The following is a 23268-nucleotide window of genomic DNA, read 5'->3' as shown; positions in this document are numbered from 1 at the left end:
CCTTCCCACTCTTTTCCCAAGCTGCCCTCTCCACAGGGCTGCTCGCATGTCCTCACATGCTGGTTCCATGGATATATTCCAGGTAAGTTAATGAGACCTGAGAGGTGCTCGTGGCTGCTCCAGCATCAGTGGAACCGTGCTCTCCAGTGTGTGAGATGGTGATAAAATCACCTGGATCAGCTCAGCCTGATCCTCAGACCACCCAGATGCCCACCATGGGGTCCGTCCATTGAGACCACATCGGGGACAACAAGAGCAAACCTCAAGGCATTTACAGGGCTGGGTGACTTCTCTGAGGGGGTTTGATCCTTTTCCAGGTAGGACCCAGTGCCCCAGCAAAAACCTTATTTCTTTCAACTGCTGTGTGTTCCCTTTCCCGCTGTGTGTTCCCTTTCCCACTGTGTGCCCCCTTTCCCACTGTGTGCCCCCTTTCCCACTGCACAACAGACCAAGATAACCTGGCCCATCACATTGTATCTTCCCAGGGCAGAACCATCCAAGGGCTCCTAGAAATCACGGAATCACACGGTTTAGGCTGGAAGGGACCATCCAGTTTCATCTCCCCTGCCATGGGCAGGGACACCTTCCATAGACCAGGCTACTCCAAGTCCCATCCAACCCGGCCTTGAACACTTTCAGGGATGTGGAAGTCCTGTATAACTGCCTCCACCTCAGGTATCCACCTGTGCTGGTACCAAGGCGATGGTGGCTGTTGGCTCCGGCCAGTGCTGGCTCCTTCCTGGCTGGTGATTTACTGCCCTGGTGTTTATTGCCTGGGGAAATTATCCAGATTAATCACAGCCACTACAACAAAGTTGTGTAATAAAAACCTAAATGAAATAGAAGTTGGTCAAGTGATTCATTGATGGAAATCCCTCCCCTGCTCCCAATGAAAGTGCGTCTCGTTACTTTCAGTTTCCTGCCTTTAACCCAAAAAACACTGTTATTGTTTAGAGATATCTTGCAGGTTGGGAGAGCTGGGAAAGGGATAATTCCTGACAGAGAAATGGAGGGCTGGAGCACTTCTGTTCTGGAGACAGGCTGGGAGGGATGGGGTTGTTTAGCCTGGAGAAGAGAAGGCTCTGGGGAGACCTGAGAGCCCCTTCCAGTGCCTAAGGGCACTCCAAGAGAGCTGGAGAGGGACTTTGGACAAGGGCCTGGAGTCACAGGACAAAGGGGAATGGCTTCCCACTGACAGGGGGCAAGGTTAGATGCAATTCTTCCTGGTGTGGATGCATCCCCTCCCTCAGCCCCCAGACCCATGGTGCTGAAAGCAGGATCCCATCCTACAGCTGGACCCAGGGCCAGCACAGGAAAGGGAGATGGCAGCACAGCGGACCCAGAAGCTTTGATATGCAGGGTGAGAGCTGCACTTGGGTCTTTCTGAGGGTGGCAGAGCAGAAGGACGGATCCATGGAATGCAGCCTCTGGAAGCATCTGCCTCATGTAGGCTTAACTTGCTTCCTGAGGTGCTCCTGCAGCTTGTTTGATGGGAATTAGGAAGTACTTGTAAGTGGCCTGGTAAAGTTTGGAAGGGACTTCAAAGATCATCTAGTTCCAATCCCCCTGCCATGGGCAGGGATACTGAGATGCCCACTGGATTTTTCTGGGCTATCCAGTAACCTGTCCTAAGTACCCTGGAGATATTGCTGAACACACTCAGCCTTTGGAAAAACACCCACATTCCCTAAAACAGAGTTTCCCAGCCAAAGCTGAAATGTTCTTTAATTAGCCTTGAGTTTGGATAAGGCTGCTTTAAGCAGATCCTTGTTTTTGCTGAGTTATACAGGGCTCTGAATGAACAAGATTCCAAGTTTCTGCCAGGAATAAGTGTATGTTTGCACAGATGGGAAGGTTACCTGGCTCCCTCCATCTGCGATGGGTTATTTACCATTACCATGTTTGCACTGGAGTTGTGAAATGAAGGCATGTTTATTGAAAACCTTGGAGCAGCTGTTGTCTCGGCATCTCCCAGGAAACTGTCACTGCTGGCTTTTCTTCCTGTGGAAGTGACAGTGCAGATCAGTCTGGGGAATGAGTGTTGTGCCAAGGAGGGATTTGTGTTGTGCTGCCAGGGGAATAGCAAATTCCTGTTTGATGCATTAAGCAACGTGTAAAAATTTAATCAAAACTGCATTCATTATACATGACAGTGGGGGAAAAAAACCAAGTAAGGGTTTCTGCTCCTCATTAACTGCCTTAAAAATGGCTCAAGAGGAGAGGGAAAGTGCCTTGGCTTAGCAGAAAGACTTTAAAATAAGAGTGTTGCCATTAGCTTTGCTGAGATGACCCAAAAACTACTTGGTGTGGGAGCACTTGAACTCCCCCCGGATAAAGTGCAGTGCCTGAGCCAGCAGCCAGGAACACCCCAAGGTGCTGTGTTGTACTGGGATCTTCATCTCCTGGGGTCTCTCTTTCCTGTGAGCACTCACCTGGCTGTGGGACCCCTGTGTGGCATTAGCTGGAGCTGGTGCTGGAGCACTAGGGGCTCCTTCTGTCTCTGTGATTGGATTCTTCCCTTGTGGATGTAGTGGATGTGACTTTGCAGGTGGTTTCTGCTCCAGGAAAGGCAGAGAGTGTCCACACGGTGCATCAGGTGTGGGCTGATCTCTTGTGTTCCAGGACAGTGGGATTCAGGACGATGTTCCTTGGCTGGTGGCACAGAGAGCAGCACATGTCTCTGGTGTGGGTGACACTCCAGCCCTGCCACCAGCTCCTGTGGGTCCTCTGATGGTACCCTTGCTGCTGCCAGGCCTGGTGGTGTGCCTTGAGGGGGTCAGCAATAAAGCCTGTGCTGCAGTACAGAGATTCCACATGATCCTTTCATGGACTGGTTTGGATATGGAGATTCCACATGATACCATCCTGGTTTGGTTTGGTTGTACAGGGCTGCACTTGCCCTGGCTCAGCAGCAGGTCTGAGGGTGCCACAGGGTGGAGAGTCTCCAGGACCCCTGCAGCTCCTGGCCAGGAGGGCTCCCAGCTGGCACCCCCTGCCATGGTCTCTCCTCTGTGTCTAGTGGGCACTACTTGTCCCACTGCAGATGGGGAAGCTTCCACAGTGTTCCACTTTTTATTTTCATTTCACTTATTTTCCATTTTCCACAGCCTGTCTCAGCCATGGCTCACTGCTCTGGGCACTCCTGGTGCCAGGAGGGGAGGTGGGTGGTGGTGGTGGTGTATCTGGCTAATGGGTGATCTCAGATGGATGACTGGGGTCTGCTACTGCAGCAGTTGGAAGCTCTCAGCCCCCCTGGCTGGTGGTGGATGGACCTGGCTGCTCCTCTGCTCCGTTTAAGCAGAGGTTTGGTAAAGGGTCTCTGAAACTGTGGTCAGCAACTGTGAAAACAACACAAACCCAGGAAGGTAAACAACTGTTATTTCCAAGGTTACACCTGCATGGGGACACAACAGCATCCTTTATTGACAGAAGAGAAACTCAACAATGAAGAGGCTCCTGGACTGACTCAGAGCAGGAAGAGCTGAAGTAGAATGAAGGGAAGGAGCTGGAGCCCGGTGGAGGATTAAAAACTGTGTTAAACTGCAGGGTGAATGGAAATCTTGATGTCCAGGTGCCCTGGGTTGGGTGCTCTGGCAAGATCCCAGTGTCCTGGCACTGGTAGGAGCATGGCCCAGCACTGGGCATGTCCGTGGGAGCCACAGATCTCAGAGGAGCAGGTGGGGATGTTCCGAGGAGCACTGGAGATGAGGGAGTGGAGATGCAGCTGAAGAGCTCACACTGTGATTTATTATTTGTTCACTTGAAGCACGATGGTGCTGCCTAAAGAGCCTCTTGGAGCTGGAGGAGGGGGTAGGAGAATAAGGAATCTCTGGGAGAGGTGCTCACAGGCAAAGCCACCAGAGATGTCAGGAGTGGCTGTAAATCCCTTTTTTTCTGCTCTGCTTCCAGAGTTTGTGGGAGGAGATGGGGCAGCTGCGATGCTCCTGTCCTGCATCCCAATAACGAGGGGTGACAGAGCCCTTTCATGGTATGGGAAAGTGTCCCCTCACCTTAAACAACCCCCTTTGCATTCCCTCCTCTGCCTCCTCTGTGGCTGCAGCCCTGGGGCAGGGAGAGAAAGGTTGGAGTTGTCAGTGCTGAGAAATCAGATATTGTTTGGGAAAAGGCAAGGAAGGTAAATAGAATTTTTATTTATTTATTTATTTATTTTCCCAGCAGTTAAAATTACATGGTAAAAAAAAAAAAAAAGAAAGAAATGAAAAGAGAAAAAAGCTGGTGGGAGGAAAATGGATCTGGAAATCGGGTCTGTCGTAGTAAGGGGGAAATTGTTTTCAGAGAGAAAATTGTTGCAAAATACTGCATGAATAGGATCTTACCCTGTCAGAGAGAAAATGCAGCTGAGGGAAAGGCCAGGCTGGTGACTGTGGTAATTGGTTCTGCTGTAATTTCAACAAGGCAAGAGCTGCTGGAGCAGGGCCTGGCAGAGACAGGATTCTCCTGCTTGTAAGAGGAGCTGGGTGGCATGCAGCAGGAAAACAACTTATCCCTTGAAGAATGGATTTTGGGTGAAGTGATTCACAGATCCAAGGTAAACTGAAAAGTGTAGTTGTTTAGGGGGAAGTTGAAATGTTTAATTCTAAGATTTTTTTTTTTTAAAGAAAAAAGCTTATTTCTCTTTCCAAATTAATGATCTGAAATGCAATGTGGGTTTGGGGTTTTTTTTACATTAAAATGAAACAACTCCCCTCAAAATGAAATAGTTTAACAAGAAAACAGTAACATTTTCATTTTGGAGCAATCCAGAGCAGTTTTATTTATTTCCTTGTTTTAATGTTGGGCTGAACAACAAATGCTTTGCCCCTGCCCTGGTGTGTGTATGTGGGGGTGGAGGGCTCAGCTGGGGCTGCTGCAGAATCCAGGAGCCCTTTTTGTACTGAGGGGAGAAAATGTTGCTGAAATGTTGAAAACACATGTGTCAAGAACATGATGGGGTTTTTTGTCTCTGGCTGTTGCAGGCACTGCCCGGATCATTGGGTTTTCATTGGAAAATCAATAATAATTGTGTCTCCTGCAGATCCGTGGGGATGAACTGGTCATTCAAGTCATCTTGATCTAAACCCTTGGAAGCTTTGGGGAAAAGGGAAAACTCATGTAAGGCCAACAAAAATGTTAAAATGTGACTATTTCTACCAAGTTTTCCCGGGAGAGCTACTCTGGGACCACCATGCTTGGTCTGGGTGTCCGGTCAGAATTTGTCACTCCTGACTCTTTTGAGCCAAATCAGCTCATAGACAGGGGTGTCCAGGGAGAGCATCTGTCCAGGGTGGAAAGAGCACCGAAGTGTCTGTCTGGGGTCCTACTTTGCTCCTTGTGCATCCAGCCACACCTCACAGACATCTTGGATGCGGCACTTCAATCCTCGCCGGAGCACGTGGGGGTGAGCCACACTGGGCTTTGTGTGCCTAGGTGACAGTATCTTGTTTAAAGATTGGCAAAACGTGCAGCTTAAATCATTATGGGGCAGTCAGAGAATGTTCAGACCTTCACAGGAAATGTCACGTGGCTCGTGGGCATGGCCCAACATGTTGGAGTTTGCCCTGGCCATACAATGGTACCTGCAATGGTCGTGTTAGTGAGGATCTTAGAGGACCTTTCCAGAACCCACCACTGGCCACAGGCATCCAGAGTGAGAGTTGGATATCAGAATGTAGAGATTTGATGTTGTTTGACATGATCTGGAGTGTCTTCATTGACATTCACCGTCTTTCGAGAAGCATTTGTGTCTCCCATAGCGCCCATGGAAATGGAGAGGTTATAAGGCTTCCACAATGGCATGGGACACCTGCACCCAATGTTTTCTTGGAGGTGAGGTGACCTCTAGGGCCCCACAGGATTTATTTGGAGGTGCTGGCTCATTTAAGACTTACCACACAACCTGGTACTGGTGTCGAGCGGACGTGTTCTGGGAGCGGATTCAACATCTGCTGCTGAATGATATTTTTCAGTCGCTCTGATTTTCATCTTCCAGGTGCCAGACATGTTCAGGGTCAGCTTAGGCTTTGCTCTATGAGGCAGGTTTAATACCTGCACTTGCTCTGTATTTCATAAAGGGAAGCTATTCAAGCATGAACATTCTGCCCTGCAGGGGATATCCCCCACCACAGCTTTTCCACTTGGCAATAATCCCAGCACCAGCCCTGGCTTAACAGCATCACTTCCATTGCTCTGTCAGGCTCTCCATCGTGGCACAAGCTGCTGAACACAGTGAGTGTTTCGGGTGATTTGGTAAGCTGCTGTCTCGCTGAGCACCACTGATGTGGAGTGCTGTTGGTCACAGTGCAATCCTTCGAGGTCCGGTGGACTGAAAAAGATCAAAGAATCACAGAATAGTTTGGGTTGGAAGGGACCTTTAAAGGTCACCTCACCCAAGCCCCAAAGATACTGCGTTTGTGCTGGGAAATGTGTGATAAGACATTGCTGTTGGCCTCGAAGATGAAGGTAATGCTATAGACTGCTGGTAAATCCAGGACATGACCTGGTCTGAAGCCCAGGGCATTACTGTGCTGAGTGAGGAGCTGGTGGTGCATGAGTGGGAAGGGTTTGTGGATTTTGGCAAAGTGATGATCCTGTCTGCAATGAACAGGCATCACTACAAGGGCACTGACCTTGCTGAATCATGCAACTATGCCCAGGTGTTTCAAAAAATAGCCAAAACCCAGTTAAAATTTACAAGTCTAGTAGGGATCCATCCATTTGCACACACAGGCACCTGCATATCCGTGAAATGATCCCAGACACAGGGCTGAGATGGAGTTATCAGGGAGCTGAAGCCTTCCCACTGGCAGTCATAGTGTTGTTTGTGCCTGACAGACTGGCTGCCCCTGAGGAATTGCATCATCAGCCTCAATGCCAGGCAGTGACACGTCCCTCCCACTGCATTACCGTTCACTCTGTTTCACGGTGGATTTTGGCAAAGGAGAAGAGGGGCAACACCCTCCCATGAGCTGTGGTGGTGACAGCTGGTGCTGCCATGATGTGGGGACACTCCTGACAAGGCTCCCAGGACCCAGACAGACCCCGTGCCAGGAGCCAGCCCTTCCCACTGTGGTGCTCTGCCAAGGGTCCCATTGGTGACAGCAGGGTGGGACACAGGTCACCGCCATCCCGTCCCACTCAGCACTGCCACCACACATTTTAGAGCTGGACAGGAGGTGAGTGTTCCTTAATACTTTGGGATTTGTCGTAGCAAGCATCTTTTTTTAACTTGTGTCAGATGTATCAAGTCCTGATCTCTTTCCCAGGCAGTGCAGGGGCTTGTAGGCTCTCCTCCAGACCTTCCTGATCATTCCTTTGAAAGGAAACAATCAACCCTTTCAGATGCTCCACAACGTAATGTTTATGAAATTTATCTTCATCGTTTTTTTCCTCAGAGACCCTTTTCACTGGGAGGTGTCCCCTCTGGGTCACACACAGCGTTTTTTTGAGCCTGACTTCTTGGTCAGGAAAAGGCTTTTGCTTTCCCAAGGATTCTGCTGGGTCTGAAGGGGTGAATTCCCTCTCCATCCAAAGGGATTAAGTGAGAAGTGTGTCAGAGTCACAGATCAGGTGTACTGGACACCCCAGGACTGGGAAGGATGCAGGAGAAGGGAAGCCCATCACCTCACCAAAGCTCATCACCCCAACCTGGCCCTTCCCAATGCCATGGCCACATCTCAGCCAGTTCTGTCACTGGCAGCCCCTCAGGGAGCCCTGGATTAAGCTTTTCTCCCCTTTTTTTTTTTTTAATTTAAAAATCCATCTGCCTGCAGATACATGTGCAGCCTCGGTGACTCCTCGATCTGAAAAGCTGCTGAGTGGATAAGTGGTTTGAAATGGTTGATGCAGAAACTGGGTCTTGGCATTTCCAGAAGGAGGAGTTCCCATGTCTTTTCATTTTACAAAGTGCTTGGAAATGAGTTAAAAGATCAGCTGAAATGGAAGTGAAATTGTTTGAAGTTCTCTAAATATGTGTATATGGATACAAACACAGGGGAAAAAAGGAAGAAAGGGGGAATTCTGGTTTCAACTGTTTTCTTTTTGCCTTAGGTATATTCATTTTATTTCAGCTTTTCATCTGGTTTTGTAATAAAGCTCTTCCTTTTTATTTTTAACTTTCTCGAGGATGTTCCTGGCATCAGGATACAGGATTCTCTGCTCATCAGCAGCCAGGGGAGCAGGGAAGGAGACCAGCACAAAACCTTGAAGAGCCCTAAAGCTGGCGATGACAGAAAGTACCAGTGCTAGATACTAGGGAGGAGAGGAAATCCTTTGTGCAACCTGAGTGTATCCAGGCTAAAGGGTTACACAGCATCCAAACTACAGGGTTACACAGCAGAGACGTGTGTATGTGGCTCATGCAGTTTCCACTGGCAGAGAGGTGTCTTCCAGCACTGATGCGATTCCCTTCCTCCCTAATTCCTTGAGCCACTAATCTGAACAGACTTTTATCATCCCCTTGCTGCCCTCCTGTGCATGCAGGGTGCTAAATGATCCATGGGTGACTCTGGGTTGTTGTGTTGTATTTACTGCACGGTGTTAGCTCCTGGGCTGAGTCGAGCTCTCTGTGCTGCCTGCGACCACCGGGCCTGGGTTGGGCTGTTTCAGGGGTTGTTCCCTGTCTCAGGGCAGGGAACCACCACCCTGTGTTTGGGGACTGGAGGGGAACTTTATTATATGGGCAGATAGCAGTTTCTGCTAATTTTTCAAGACTTTGTTCTATATGAGCATCTTTGGAAGCACCATAACAGTGCTCTGCAGCACTGGTAGACCTGGATCTAAGATCCCACTAAGCTTGGAATGTTATGTAGGGAAAAAAGTAGCTGCTCCTGCTCATCCTTTCCATGGCTCCCCCATGTTCCCAACACTCTGGTTTCTTTCCCTGTGCTGTGTACCATGTGGCTCATGCTTCCCTGTGCTGGGGGATGCTGTGGGAATGCCACAAGGATGTCATGGGGATGCCTCCCCACCCTGTCAGCATCACTTCCACGTCACACTGTTGCTTGCTTAGGTTGAGCATCTTTGGTGATGGAGGTGATTTAAGTCTTGCATTTTATGGTGAGCTAAAGGTGGGAATGGGCCCTTTTGTTTCTCCCCCCAGAAAAAAAACACTGTGGTGGTGTGTGGCTGTTTAAATCTCATTTATTCCCCAGCAGCCAGCATGGTGAGCTGCTGAAATCTCATATTGGGTTTGGAAATGGAAAGGATAAAAATGTAATGGGGACATTTCTCTGGCTCCTCCATTTGCACTCCTGCTCTATTTACTAGCCCAATGCTGTGCTGAGCTATTTTACTACTCTCTGTTTACTTCTGCAGAATTTCATTTGAATTCCCTGCCCCTGGGTGCTGTGGGTGTACTGGACATCCCTTCAACTCTCACTGCCCCTGAGAGCCCTCCTCTCCCTCACTCCGTGGGACAGGGCCAGCCTGTGCTCCTTCCTCCTCCCTGCTGCGAGGGAGACAATGGCTGATCACATATTCCAAGCACCTCGTTCCTCTTCAGGACTCATTTTCTAGCACGGGAATATTCCCTCTCCGGAATGGATGCTGCATACCAAACGTGCTGCGGTGATTCCGATGCGTTCGGTTCAAGGTCATTTCTCTCACCGCCTCGGGTTTACCTTCTCAAAATCATTCCAAAGATCCCGCTGATGGCCTGGGAGGAACGAGGGATGTGCTTGGCGGCGTTATCGTGGATGTGAATCTTAATTGCAACCTGTGAGGTGGGTCTGAGCGAGGAGGAGGCAGTGGGGCTCCTGAACACGCCCCTCGGTGTCTGTCACCGTGTGCCATTAGTCCTGCGCGTACACAGAGATTAAAAAGAGAACAGTCTAATTAAAACCGGTATAAATCTGGACTTCCCAAAGTTGGACTGATTAATAATGTATCAGGCTGCAGCAACACGGAGCTGTGAATTAGCCTGGCTGTGCCTGGCCCCGGCGTGCCGCGTGCCACGGCGAGGGCTGCCAGAGCGCCGGGCTGTGAATCACGTCTGCTCGAGGTCGTCTCCAACAGACTAGAAAGGCTTAATTCCATGAGTTCAATAAATAATGTGTCTGCCTTAAACACAGCCAGTAATTCATGGCCTCTGTGTAGCAGCAGCTCAAAGATCTTCATTGAAAGCTCTTTAGGAGGACGGCGCTCTCATGTGCTGGGGACGGTTATGGAGTCTCTCATTTTCAAATTACTGGGTAGAACCGAGCCCTGTTTTAATCTGGTCATTAATTAGAGGGAGTAATTGTCACTGCGAGCCTCTCCAGTCGCTCTAATGTGAACAGGAGCAGTCATTTAGTGTGGTGCTGGTGGACAGACGCCCCCGGCACTCGGCTCTAATTGGGTCCCAGCCCTGGAGAGGACGGGACTGAGCGGAGCCGGAGCCTTCGGGCTGCCTCGCTCATCCCTCGGGTTGTGATGGATTGATGAATCCACCGTCTGACCCAGGGCCAGGGTGATGCAATTCCCGCTAATGAGAGCTGGGGTTTGCCTGGCGTCAATTAGCGCTGCTGGGAAGGAGGAGGAGGGGGTTGGGGGGTGATGTCCTGCCTCTTCCACCCTGGGAATTGGCCCTGGAGAGTCCCTTATGCCTACAGCGAGGTGGGAAACGGGCACGTTGGTGCCAGGGAAGTGCCTGACATGTACCACACCTCTGCACTTCATCCTGCGCTTGGACCATGACAAGGGACTGTTTGGGTCCATGTAGGAGCTGTGAGGGAAGAGAAATGGAAAGGGAGATGGAGCAGAGAGAGCGTATGGCAACTCCCAGGCAAAGGGTGCCTGAGCCATGGGCATCAGGGAGAGGGTATGGGAGCAGGGATAAGAAAAGGGAGCAGGGAGAGGAACAGGGAGCAGGAAGGAGAGAGAGGAATTTCAAGCAGGGAGCGGGTGAGGGTACAAGGGGCAATGGAGAAGAGTCCACCCCATGAAGCAAGAGGATCAAGGACGCTCTGAACACCAGAGGCACCACTTGCCTTTTCTCGCCCTATGTCCTGCTGGTGATTTGTCAGAGCAGGGGCTCCCTGGGTCCAGAGCCTGGGGTCCAAGCCCAGTTACCCTTCTCCAAAAGGAGACACCCGAGACGAGGCAGACAAACCCACCCCATACATTCCCATCTCCGTCCCTGCTGGTGTTTTTGCCTGTGATTCCTGTGCCTCTTTCCCCATGCTGCGGTGAGCTCTGTTGAGCTGGCAGGATTTACTTGGGATGGGGGGGGAAGGGTGATGGAGCTCTAACAGACAACCACAAAAGGTAACTTCAGGTGTTTTTCTTCCTCAGCCAATGTTTCAGAGCTGTGGATCTCTGGACCCACATCCTACCCTGCACAGGGAGGGGGCAGTGGGAGAGGAGGGGGGTTTTTGTTATGGGCAATGACTTTGGCAGCTGTGGTGGGGCAGATATTTATTGAATCCATTTGCACCAGTACATATAAAAATGCCTTTCATCCTGATCAGGCTGCTGTTGCCTTCCTCTCCCGCCACATGCTCCTGCTGCCACTCCTCCAGTGAGGCATCTGCTGCTTGGAGAAGTGTTTCCTTGGAGAACCCAAGTTTCCATGGGTGTCTTTGGTAGAGACAGGTGGGGGCTGATGGGGGCAGTTTCCTGGGATCTGGGGCTGCAGCTGCTGAGGGGAACAGTTTAGACAGGGACCAGCATCACGATCAGCACCCCAGAAGGTGGCTGAGAGTGAAACAGGGTCATTTGCTCGTGGAGGGGAGAGGACACTGCCTGGGCATGGGTTCTGTGGATGTGGCACTTTGGGATGTGGGTTAGTGCTGGGCTTGGCACTATGGGGGGAATGGTTGGGCTCAGTGGTCCCAGAGGCCTCTACCAGCCTAAACAATTCCATGTTTCTATGTGCTGCAGGTTTTGCAGGGGGAGAAGCAGGCTCAGAATTCAGGATAATCTCCACGTGCTGAAGAAATAGCCCAAAATCAATGATAGAAAATTCAATAACAACAAGTGCAAAGCACTGCACTTCAGCAAGGGGGAAAAAAAATCGGTGCAAGGAGATGAAAGGAGGAATAATTGGTTCTGCAGTGGATTCCCTATTTAATTATTTATTTATTTACTGACAGTTTTTTATTAAAGCAGCTTCTCAGGGAAGCAGGTAGCAGGGCCAGAGGCAGGTTTGGATACATGGGGAGCCCAGAGGGGAAGCAGAGGGGCTGAAACATCCCCTGGGTGTCCCCTCTTCCTTCTGCCAGAACCCCTGACCCAGAACCTGAGAAATGAACAATTCCACAGCCCGACTATGACTACAGGCAGCCCTCACCCTCCAGCGCCAGCTTGAGCGTTTGGGATAAAACCATCTCCAGGCTGAGAGGGATCCTGGCATCATCTCAAACAGATCCCTGTCAAGGCAGAGCCAGCCTGGAGCTGCAGCACCTCATCATTCCTGAGCAGTGGAGTGACTGCAGGGCTGGGAGCTCCGGGCTGCAGGGACATGAGCACTGGAGTTAATGGATGGGGAGCGGGATTTGATGTGCTTTAGTGTCTGTTTGAAGAGTCAGGAAACACTTGGGGTTATTTAATTGAAAATAACTGTGCAAAACCTGGAATTAATTCTTATTAAACATCCACAGTGACATTTTCTTAAGTGGAAATTAAACAGGGATCGAGGTGAAGCCTTCTAAAACTATTCCTGTTGTGACCAGGAATATTTTAAGGCACCAGAGTATGTTAAATTTGAAGGAATGAGCTGATCTGGATGCACTCCAGTTCTCTGTGTGGCTGCTCAGGCAAGAAGGGTGAGCTGAAAGTAGAACCAGAGAATCATGGAGTCATTGAATGGTTTGTTTTGGAAGGGACCTTAAAAATCATTCTGTTCAAAGCCCCTGCCATGGGCAGGGACATCTTCCACTAGACCAGGTTGCTCAGAGCCCCATCCAACCTGGCCTTGAACACTCCCAGGGATGGGGCAGCCACAGCTTCTCTGGGCAACCTGTGCCAATGGGAAACCCCATCTGAGCTATCGGTGTGTTTGAGGAAGGAGAAGGGAGGACTGGTGGAGGGAAGGCTGGAAAGAAGAGAGGACTGGCAAGTGGGGATGGAATGTCAGGGAAAGGAGCTGAATGGGACACTCTGAAGCCCTCATCACTGTTTGGGGATGAGCCCTGGTCACTGGAGGCAGCAAGGGCCACCTGGGAAGCAGCAGCAAGACAGAGGGAACCATCGGGAGATTTACCTACTAGAAGGTAAAAACTTGGCTGGACATTAGCAGTTGGTTCTTACCCATCAGGGCAGGAGAGTTCCTGTGGGAGTAATGTGGACAGAGACCTGTGTTTTATGACTATTAGGTTCCTGACAGAGGCTGCGTGACACCACGGCAGAGCTGTAAGGAGGTGACTGCTGCCCACCATCTCCATTCAGCACAGGACTCCCAGGTTCCAGGTCTGGCCATCTCCTGATCCAGTGTGCTATTCAATTAATTAAATATTCTCTCCTCCAGATTGCTGGCTGTGGGTGACACTCACTTAATGAACAGCTGCAGGTCCCTAATCACATTGGTAATTAGGAATGTAATTAGAGCACTTGCAAATGGTTTTCATGCTGATAAAACATGACAGAATGGAGCGTTTTCACTCACTGTCAGCTGCCAGACAATCTGTTACCCATCTAATGGCAATTTAATTACAAATTCCTCCACTACCCTTGTTTCTGGTTGCTCGGCCATGGCTTGACAGGCAGTTCCACTGCGCAGCCACCCGGCAGCACTGGGCTGGAGCTGGGCATGGAGAAGATGGATTTCGGGAAAGGAGGTCCAGGAAGTTGTTTCCTCCCACGTGGCTGCTGCTGAGCCAGGTAAGAGCCTGCCTAGAGGGGCAGGAACTTGTCACACTGATGCTTCTCAAGGGGCTGAACTCAAAAAATCCCATGGGAGCTGCCTTTGGAGGAGGTCACAGCTGGTGGGGGTGTGAGCAAAGTGGGGGCAGGGCTGGAGCACGGGGTGACCCCCTGACACCTGAGATGATGCAGGTGAAAACGTGATGCTGAGGAACATCCCACTGGGACCTTTCAGAGACACCATTTAGTGAACTTGCTTGTAGGCACATCACGAGATCTGGCTCAAAAACCTTCCTAGTGGTGAAGGCTCCTAATTTCTGCTTCACTTCAAAGAGTTTTCTGATGTCTTTGTGCCATATTGAGACTTGACCCTGAACCTCTCATACTGTGCCATGGCCCTGACTGAGCTGGCCAGAACCACCCTTCTCCCTTCCCCCAGCCCCCAGGGACTCAATTTTTCCTGTTACCCCATTTTTAGATCCCAAACACCCTTTACTCACCTGAGTTTTGCTCTGAAGCACCAACCTGCTTGCTGTGAGCTGGCACACCTACAGAACAGTGCTTTTCTTCGCAGATCAACTCTGGCTGAGCTGAGCTGGCGTTGGGAGGTCACAGAGCTCCCAGGCCAGCACATAGACAGTTCCCAGAGCTCTCCATCCCATTGGATGTGACAACCCTGAGCTGTGCTCAGCCCTGGGACCACAGTGATAAACCCAGCCCCATTAGTACCTTGGTACCTTCTTCAGAAAAACCAGCACCTTTTTTTCCCCTCAAAGCCTTTCTGGAAGCACTAGCTCCTGTTTGACTGGCAGCCACTGAAAGAGAACACCAGACCAGTGAGGACAGGAGGGGCTCATTTTAAGGTCACTCCTTCTGTATCTCCATCTGAGGGAATGGCTGGAGCTGTGTCAGGGGAGGTTTAGGTTGAATATTAGGAAAAGGTTCTTCCCCCAGAGGGTTGTTGGGCACTGAACAGGCTCCCCAGGGCAGTGGTCATGGCCTCAAACCTGACAGAGCTCAAGAAGTGTTTGGACAACGTTCTCAGGCACATGGTGGGATTCTTGGGGTGTCCTGTGCAGGGCCAGGAGTTGGAGTGGATGATCCTTATGGGTTACTTCCAACTCAAGATGTTCATGATTCTATGATTCTAAGGGGATTAAGGCTAAACACAGCAGTGGGACAGTCGCAGATACGTGGGGAGGGCTGTGTAGAGGGCATAGGGGCGGCAGATCCCAGAGCCCATGGAACCATATGTGGTAAGATTCGTTTACATTACCTTCACCAACCAGGGGGCAAATCCCACCTGGCTCAGGAGCCTTGAGGATGTGGGTGTCCCCTACAACGATGTAAGCAGCACCTGATGTGCCCCTGCTCTCAGGGATAAAGGCTCCCATCCCATTAACCAGCCCCAAATTGCTCCAGTGCTGCCTCCCCTGGGCAGATGAGGAATGCAGTGACACAGAGCAGCGTCACAACTCGACCTGTCCACCTTCCCCCTCATCCACCTTCCCCCTCATCCACCTTCCCAGGCCATGCAGGGCTGTGGCCATCTCCACACTGGCCAGCTTGGACCTTTGTGGTAATGACTGGATTGGGAAGAGCTGTGGCTGTGAGGTGGGTCAGGGTATGTGGGTGTGCAGGGGAAGGGGCTCAGGTTCCATCACGGCACGAGGATGAAGGTGCTCAGAGGATGCTGCTATTCGTGCAGTCACTGTAATAATATAACACTGTAATTTTGTCATCAACAGTACTTCCCTCTGTCTTCCAGGTGCTGTGTGAATGTTAAGAGCGTGTTTAATTCATTATCAGGCGGAGCAGGATTAAAAAGCCCATTTTATAAATGAAGGCACCACTCCAGAGAAGTTATTCACATCAGGGTGACACATTTGGAACAAAACAGAGGGATTTTAATGACAAATGAAAGCCAAAGGTCTGCCAAATGGCAGCCCCATTTTGGTACATGAAAGCTCAGAGCCCAGGTATCAATTAAAACATCAGATCAGCTGAAGGTGTTGATGGTTCCTCGTGACCATCAGTGACCACGGTGGCTGAATTCATGGCTCTGACTGGCCTTGGGGAAAATCTGCAGGTCATTTCCTCATTGTTCTCAAAACCTGCAGCTGCTGTTTAACTTCACAGAATCATAGAATCATGGAATGGTTTCGCATGGAGGGGCCCCTTAAGGATCATCCAGTCCCAACCTCCACTTCCACCCAGTTCCTCCTGCTGCACTCTGCAGCCCCCTCAAACCACCTCACCCATCGCTGCTGCCCCGACAGCTCAGCACTGTTCCTGTCACTCAGGTAATTATTGAAGGGCTGTCATGGCAGAGGCACCTCTGTGTTGGCAGCAGGATAATGATGGAGCCTCCACCACGAGGCTTCTGAGCACAGAGCAAAGGCAGTGGCCACGTTGCTCAGATCCAAGCTCGATCCAAGCATCCAGCTGATCAAAGGCAGTGTGCCAAGCACAGCTCCTGCCAGCAAGGAGCTGTAATGAGGGTTTTCACATGGATGGCCTCTGCACAGAGAATTCTGGTGACGGATCTCAGCCTGCTCACCTGTGTAAATAGACAGGAGTAAATTAGTGCTAGGGAGGCAGGAGAGCAAGAGCTGTGTGGAGAGAAGACTCTTGGCTCGGAGCAGTGGGAAATAGAGGGAAGGGCACATTTCTAGGCACACTTGCTGACTGGAGGCATGGAGGGCTGTGTGTGCCTTGGGGACCACAGGGGCCCCTGCCCTGTGCAGCCCTGGGTCTGCTGTCACACACAGAATTACCCACAGGAACCTTCACGTGCCCCCTCTCCCTGCACAGGGCTGGGACCCCCCCTGTGCCCTGTGCCAAGTGGTGATGGGAGCCCTCATGCAGGTCTGGGGGCCCCAGGGTCCCCTCATCCCTCCCCCCCCCCTTTCTTTCTGGCTGGTGTTTACTTTTAAAACTCCTGGGAGTGCTCAGCTGCTCGCATCCTGCACTGACCCAGTTCTTGCTTGTTGCCATGGAGAACTGGACCCAATTCCATTAACAGCTCCTGACCGGCTCTGGGGCAGGGAGGATGCTGTGGTGAGGCTGGATAAGTGTTCCCAGGAGAGGGGCTAGATGAGATTTACAAGTCCCAGTGAAGGGCTAGAGTTCCTGGCTGCCTGCTTCAGGTGTGTCAGGATGGTTCCCGCTCAGGAACCATTCCTGTCACTCAGGATGGGTTCCGGCAGCTCAGGATGGGCTCCTGAAGCTCAGGCTGGGTTCCTACAGCACAGGGAACTTCCTGCAGTTCAGGACAGTTCCTGCAGCTCAGGATGGGTTCATGAGGTTCCCCCAGCAGCCATTTTCAGTCTGAGACACAAGCACTGATGTCCTCACTACCTTACTGCCTGCATGCCTTAAATCCACAAATTCTTCAGTGAAGGCTTCTGGTCTCATTCCAGGTGTTGTCCATCACAGCCAGACCAAGAATATTCCTACAAGATATTTAACGATGCTTTGATGTGTCTAATGATCAGGAACAGTCAGTTTTAAGGGCTGGTGCTTCAGATGAGTATTTAAAATCTCAATTAAAGTTCTATTAAGGATTAATTTGGGTCATCTCACTCTATAACTCGTTTGCCCTGTGCGGTCTGTGAGCAGCCCAGAGTGTAATTTTCTGTTCTGTCATTTTATTAAACTACTGGGTTTTTTTTAACCTGGAGTGAAATCACCAGTTAAAGGAATTTCCATTCCTGGATGGAGGGGCTGCAGTGTGTGTTCCTGGCAAGGATTATCCCATCCCAGTGCAAGCCATTGCTGCTGCAGACAGGGACAGATGAGGCATTTTTTGATGTCACTTGCTGTATAAACCCAGTAATTTCTCCTGTCTTTTCACCTTGCAGCTCCCCAGAGCAGGGGCAAAGCCCCAGGGCTTCCAGGCAGTGGGGTTTTAAACTTTGACAGTTTTATTTCCTATTTCATGAACTCCCGAGGAAATGAAAAATAAAAAGCCAAACCCAAACCCTCAGCCCCACAAAACCTGCCATTAGCCCTCCCAAGCCATGCCACATGCTGTTTTTTCCCCCCTCCTGGCTGACTTGAAGAATCCATTTCTGGTTTGATTTGTGGCATTTGTGACACTGAAGCCTCTCATGTTTAAAGCACATTCCTGGAAAGCAGCAGCAAAGCTCATTCCATCATCTCAGTACAGCCTTTCCCTTTCCATGAAGCAACCTGCCACATCAGTGATGATTTAAAATTGGCTTTCACAACAAGCGATGCTGTTTCCTAGAAACCTGAGGTTGATAGTGAAAGGCACCAGATAAAGCAGTAAGAGGGAGGGAAAAGCTCTTTCCTGGGCTCTTGCCCACACCAGCTGCTTCAGGAAAATAGGTGACGAGGGATTACATCCTTTTCACAGGGTAAAGCTTCCCCTGGTTTCCAGGGACTGTGACAGAGACCTGGACCACTCCCAGCATTCGTGAGGGCTGGAGTGGCTGGTTGTGCCTGGCACTGGCTGGAGGGGAAAGTGGGAGAAGGGGGAGTCCAATGGTGGTGGTGGCTCCCAGGGGGTTTGGGCATGGCCAGAAGACATGGAGGTGACACTGCCACGTTTCTGCCCCAGCACCAACCCAGTATGGGCTGAGCCTTTGCCACCTGCTCTCCACTTGCCCAATATCCCCCAGTCATGCCTGTACCCTCAGCTGGCACCGAGTGCTGTCCCAGTGCCCGGTGGTCCTCATCCCAATGGATGCCTTGGGCTGTGGTTTTTTCTGGAGATGGGTTTCAGGTTCGGGATAATGAAGCACAGCTATGGAAAGGAAAACACACCCCTCCCTCCCACGACTCATTTCCCCATTTAACACTGACAATGAAGCAATCTCTGGAGTGACAGTGGGGAGCTTCCCCTCATTCCACTGAGGTGGAGGGATGAAGGATGGGAGGGTGTGATTCCCAGCACCCCGGGACCCTGCTTTCCCAAGGCGTGCCTTTTCCAGCAACTCCCAGCCCCGCCAGCTCTCCAAGCACTGGGCTAACATCCATACTGGTGATTCACAGCAACACCCACTCGCAGCCTGAGCCACTGAGGCCGGAATCCTGCCAGCAGCATGACAGGAGCAGCATCAGGCACATCCATGCACAGAGGATCCCTGTCCTTCTGCCACCACAGGGTCCTGTTGTGAGAGCCGGAGTGAGTGAAAGGGGCTGGGGGATTTGGGAGCCCAAGGCTGGGGCTGAGAGAGGGCAATCCCTGTGTTCCTCCTTGCTGGCTGCCAGTCTCTGTGCATGGCAGGGGCTCTGTGGAGGGCAGGGATGTCATGGCTGGTGCTCAGCCCCACCACCAGCTCAGCTCCACGCTGCTGGGAAGGATAGGTCAGGCTCCATCCCTGCCCTCCCACAGTTCTAGGGCACTGTGGGGGGACCTGGGCTTGAGGGTAGCAGGGTCAGGCTCCATCCCTGCCCTCCCACAGCTCTGAGTCACTGGGGGGGCAAGTGGGACCTGAGGTCCAGAAAGACCTGACTGGTACTCGAAGATGTCCAGGCCATCCAAGGCTGGGGAAAGGCAGGCTGAGGCACTTGGTGTCCTGATAAAGAGGACAATGTGACATCCTCCAAGGGCTGGCAGCAGGGTGAACAATATTGATGCGTACGGATGTTTTCGGATGGAGCTTTAGCAGCCTGGGTGCCCAGCCACCCCGCAGGCTCTCCAGGCTGGGCTGAGCCCAGCACAAGGAAAGCTGCTGTTGGATAGTAACACATATCCCCTCTGCTCCTGTGGGTGCATGGCCACATGTGTGTCTTGGCAAGTTTGGAGAACGCCGTGATAGCCAAAGAGAAGATCCCAGGGCTGTCCCCACCCCATGACCTCCCCCCACACAGACATACCCAGTAACATATATATATATTATATTATATTTTTTATATATATATATATATATATACACACATTAACAAAGAAGTTGCCCCCCAAAAAACAACCAACCCAACAAAAAGGGGAAAAAAAACAACAGAAAGAACAACCCTCCCCCCAGTTAAAACTGAAGCAGGAATGTTACATGTGGAGGGGGAGGCTGAGGGGAGCCAGGAGCTCACACATCCCAAATCTGTACAACTTTGCCACCAGGAGCAGAGGAGCTGGCAGCAGCACCCCGGACCACCCTCATGTCCTGCCCCTGAATCACATCCTGAGCAGGGCCCAGGGATGGGGCTGCTGCTCCCCAACTCCTGGTGACACTTGGATAGGCTCTGCTTCCAGCACCGGGAGAGGACCATGTGTGTGACTGGGGAAGGCCCCCAGCCCTGGAGCTCCCTGCTTGGGGTGCAGGGCTCCTCCAGCTCCCCCCGCCACCCTCCTACCTGACTGGGTCTGAGACACCTGTGGGGGGTCCCTGTAATTAGTGCAATTTCATCAGGTGCAAACGTCACGTTAAGGGCTCATGGTCTCCGAGTTCAAGATGTGCTGAGTCCTCCACGAGCCCATCCCAGTGGTGCTGGCAGGGAGCTCGACACTTAGATTGCCAGTGCCAACATCCATCTCCAGTGCTTGGCATTCATCTGAGTGACACAGTATGAGCAGCCCCAGATGGGACCAGAACATGGGGAAGGGACTTCCATGAGAGTTTCCCATGAAAAACAGCCAACTGAAAAGGGTGACAACCTCCTAGAATGAACCAGGGTTGTGTGCCAGGCTGTGGGGACAGCAGATGCACCCCCGCTGCAACCCCACCTGTGCCCCGGAGCTGGGAGAAGCAAACAGAGCTGCTCCGTCTGCTCAGGAGCGAGGGATGTATCCCCTGTGCTGGCCCTGCCAGGCACCCTTGGAAAGCAGCCTGGATCAGAGAGAAACCCCTCTTGGATCAGCAGGGCAGGCAGCAGATCCTTCCCTGAGGTGCCGCCTGCCTCCCTTTCCCAAAAACTGCAGCCTGGAGACACGGAGGGATGCCATGCTGCTCTCCAGCCTCTCATTCCCCAGTTTATACACACAACCAGGGTTGCCCTGTCCCAGGTGCAGAATCCAGCACTTGCCCTTGTTAAACTTCATATGGTTGGTGATTGCCCATCTCTCTGATTTGTCGAGGTCTCTGCCCTCGAGGGAGTCAACAGCTCCTCCCAATTTAGTGTCATCAGCAAACTTACTTAGTATTCCTTTGAGTCCTGCATCCAAGTTGTTAATTAATATGTTGAAGAGAACGGGGCCGAGGATGAAGCCCTGCAGAACCCCACTAGTGACTGATGCCAGCCTGATGTCACCTCAGTCACTGTCTTTGTGCCCTCTGTGCCTGACCCATGAGCCAGTTGCTCACCCACCGTTTAACATGGTTATTCAGCTGTGGGCTGGACAGTTTGTCCAGAAGGGTCCTAGGAGAGACAGTACCAAAAGCTTTGCTTTTAGATTCCATCTACTGGCTTTCCTAGATCAGCTAGATCTAGAGGGTCACCCTGTCATAGAAGGAAATCAGGTTTGGCAAGCAGGGGCAAACTTACCTATCAGAAAGCTCCAAAGGAAGGGAACAGCTAGCAGACCTGGGAGGTCCTGGCTCAGTGGTCCCCAGTCCCACTGAGGCACCACATCCAGAGGAGGAAAAGGGGTTTCAAATCCCATGGAGCAAAGCTCAAGCACCAGCCACCTTGGGCCACACCACAATGCCTGACCTCCTTGTCCCCCTCCGACGTTCTTGCCACCTTCCCACTCACTGGACCCGAAGTGTGCCACAGACCCCTGCTGTGACACAGGGACCATGTGCTGGCCCAGCTCCTCCTGGCCTCTTAACTAAATCTAGAAAATGGAGCTTGGCCAGGGGACTTGATGTTTGGGGTTACTGGGTGCACTGGCAGCAGCCAAAGAGCTCCCAGTAACCAGAGTCTGGAGCCCTTGGGGCTCCAGTCCTTTGCCACAGAGTAAACAGGATGGCTTTGTGTTCCCACTGCCACAGAATCATGGAATAGTTTGGGCTGAAAGGGACCTTTAAAATTCACCCAGTCCAATCCCCTGGCATGGTGGAGAACAAACCAGGAGCCAAGATCTGGGGTCATAATTTGAGATTTGGGTCATAAAGCATAGAGATGATCTTCAGGCAGGACTCTGCTGTGGGCTCAGAGCAGAAAGATGAGTTTGTTTCTGCTGGGACACCAGACAGGGCACTAATGGAGCAAGGGCACCGCCGTCCAGACCCCGCATTGGGAAGGAGCAGCTGCCAAACCTCCGTGCCAGGGGCCGAAGCTCCTCAAGGATCCAGGCCTCCTTGGCTACTGGGGAGCTCTCAAAGGAGGAGACATGGTGGGGTGGGGATCTGTGGCTCTCCACTGTGGGACTGCAGACCCAGAAGATGCTTTGGGAACAGGCCAGCTGCAGCACGGACAGGCAGTGGGACAGTCCTCAGTGTTGCCTCAGCTCTCACAGACCATTAGCCACATAACCATCACCCCCCACCACATAACCACCATCCATCCACCACGTCAGTGCTCACCAAGCCCAAGGGCTCCACGCATTATTCACCCCACCAGGGAAGCTACTGAGCCTCAGCCACATGGAAAGATCTCCCTGAAAAGCACTGCTCAGTGGCTCCAGTTCCACAGACCAGCTGCCAGCAGGCTCCAGAACCCACCCCTCCTGTCCCAACCGGTGCCTCGCAGGACACACGAGCTGTCCCCTGACCACCACGGCACCTCAGGTCACCCCGAAACCCAACCCAACCTTTCCAGCCCCTGAAGGAAGACAGGTGACAATCCACTCGGGAAGGGATGGGAGCCACCGTCAAGGTGCTGCTCCAGCTGCTCTCATGCACACTGGAGCTCACCACCAGCAGTTTATTTCCAGCTGCGGTTCGAGGTTCTTCCACTTTTCCCTAAAAACAAGACGGAGCTGGTTGTGGATGGCGCTTGGTTGCTGGGGTGGCACGGCGGCTCTCCGGCACGGCTGCCAGGGGGCTCCCAGCTGGCAGCTCTGACCACCGGCACCCACCGGCACGGCCAGTGCCGCTGTGGGGCACGGGCAGGCCTGGGCAGCCTAGTGACAGGCTTTCATTCCTGACACGTATGGGGACTCCTGGGGCCGGCAGTTACACTCCTGCTGCTCGGGGTAATCAATGAAATCCGGGGCAGGCAGCCCCGAGAGGATCATCAGGGATTTGTTCCAGATGGTGAAGGTGGGACACACTGGCAGGATGAAGGAGACTTCGAAGGTGTGGAGGTGGAGGGAGTTGGCCGGGTCGTAGAAGGAGAGCGCGTTGTTGTCATAGTCCAGGAGGACGCCGAGGCGCTTCATCTGCGGGTGCACCTCCACCAGCATCTCCTTGTTGTTGTGCCGCACCACAAAGTTGTTGTTGCAGCGGGAGAAAACCCAGGAAGAGGAGTTCTTCCCGATCCACTCATTTTTGGGGGCCGACTTGTAAGCCACGCCGATGGCGTACCTGCAGGAGAGGAGAAGCTTCGCTCAGCACCCTCCAGCCCCCAGTGCAGGACCGAGCCCAGCTCTGATGGCTGTGGCACCCCATGCTTTCAGAGCCCACCTGCCTGTGGAAGAGGCACCCC

The 23268-nt window shown here is 51.9% G+C and overlaps 1 protein-coding gene across 1 annotated transcript in view; it reads right to left on the bottom strand.

Annotated features, from left to right (window-relative positions):
- Window positions 1-20799: 20799 nt before the first annotated feature.
- The window catches only part of LOC113956177 (probable E3 ubiquitin-protein ligase MID2), a 75998-nt gene continuing 73529 nt past the window's right edge, over window positions 20800-23268 (bottom strand). Inside the window, exon 10 of the mRNA XM_027662423.1 lies at window positions 20800-23147. Within this exon, the coding sequence (XP_027518224.1) occupies window positions 22745-23147 (403 nt within the window). The 3' untranslated portion in view covers window positions 20800-22744. The remainder of the gene's footprint in view (window positions 23148-23268) is intronic.

The sequence above is a fragment of the Corapipo altera genome, unplaced genomic scaffold (genome assembly GCF_003945725.1).
Source record: "Corapipo altera isolate COAL_440 unplaced genomic scaffold, ASM394572v1 326, whole genome shotgun sequence".
NCBI lineage: Eukaryota > Metazoa > Chordata > Aves > Passeriformes > Pipridae > Corapipo > Corapipo altera.
Note: the sequence above shows the minus strand (reverse complement) of the source record. Positions and strands in the feature narration are given on the sequence as shown.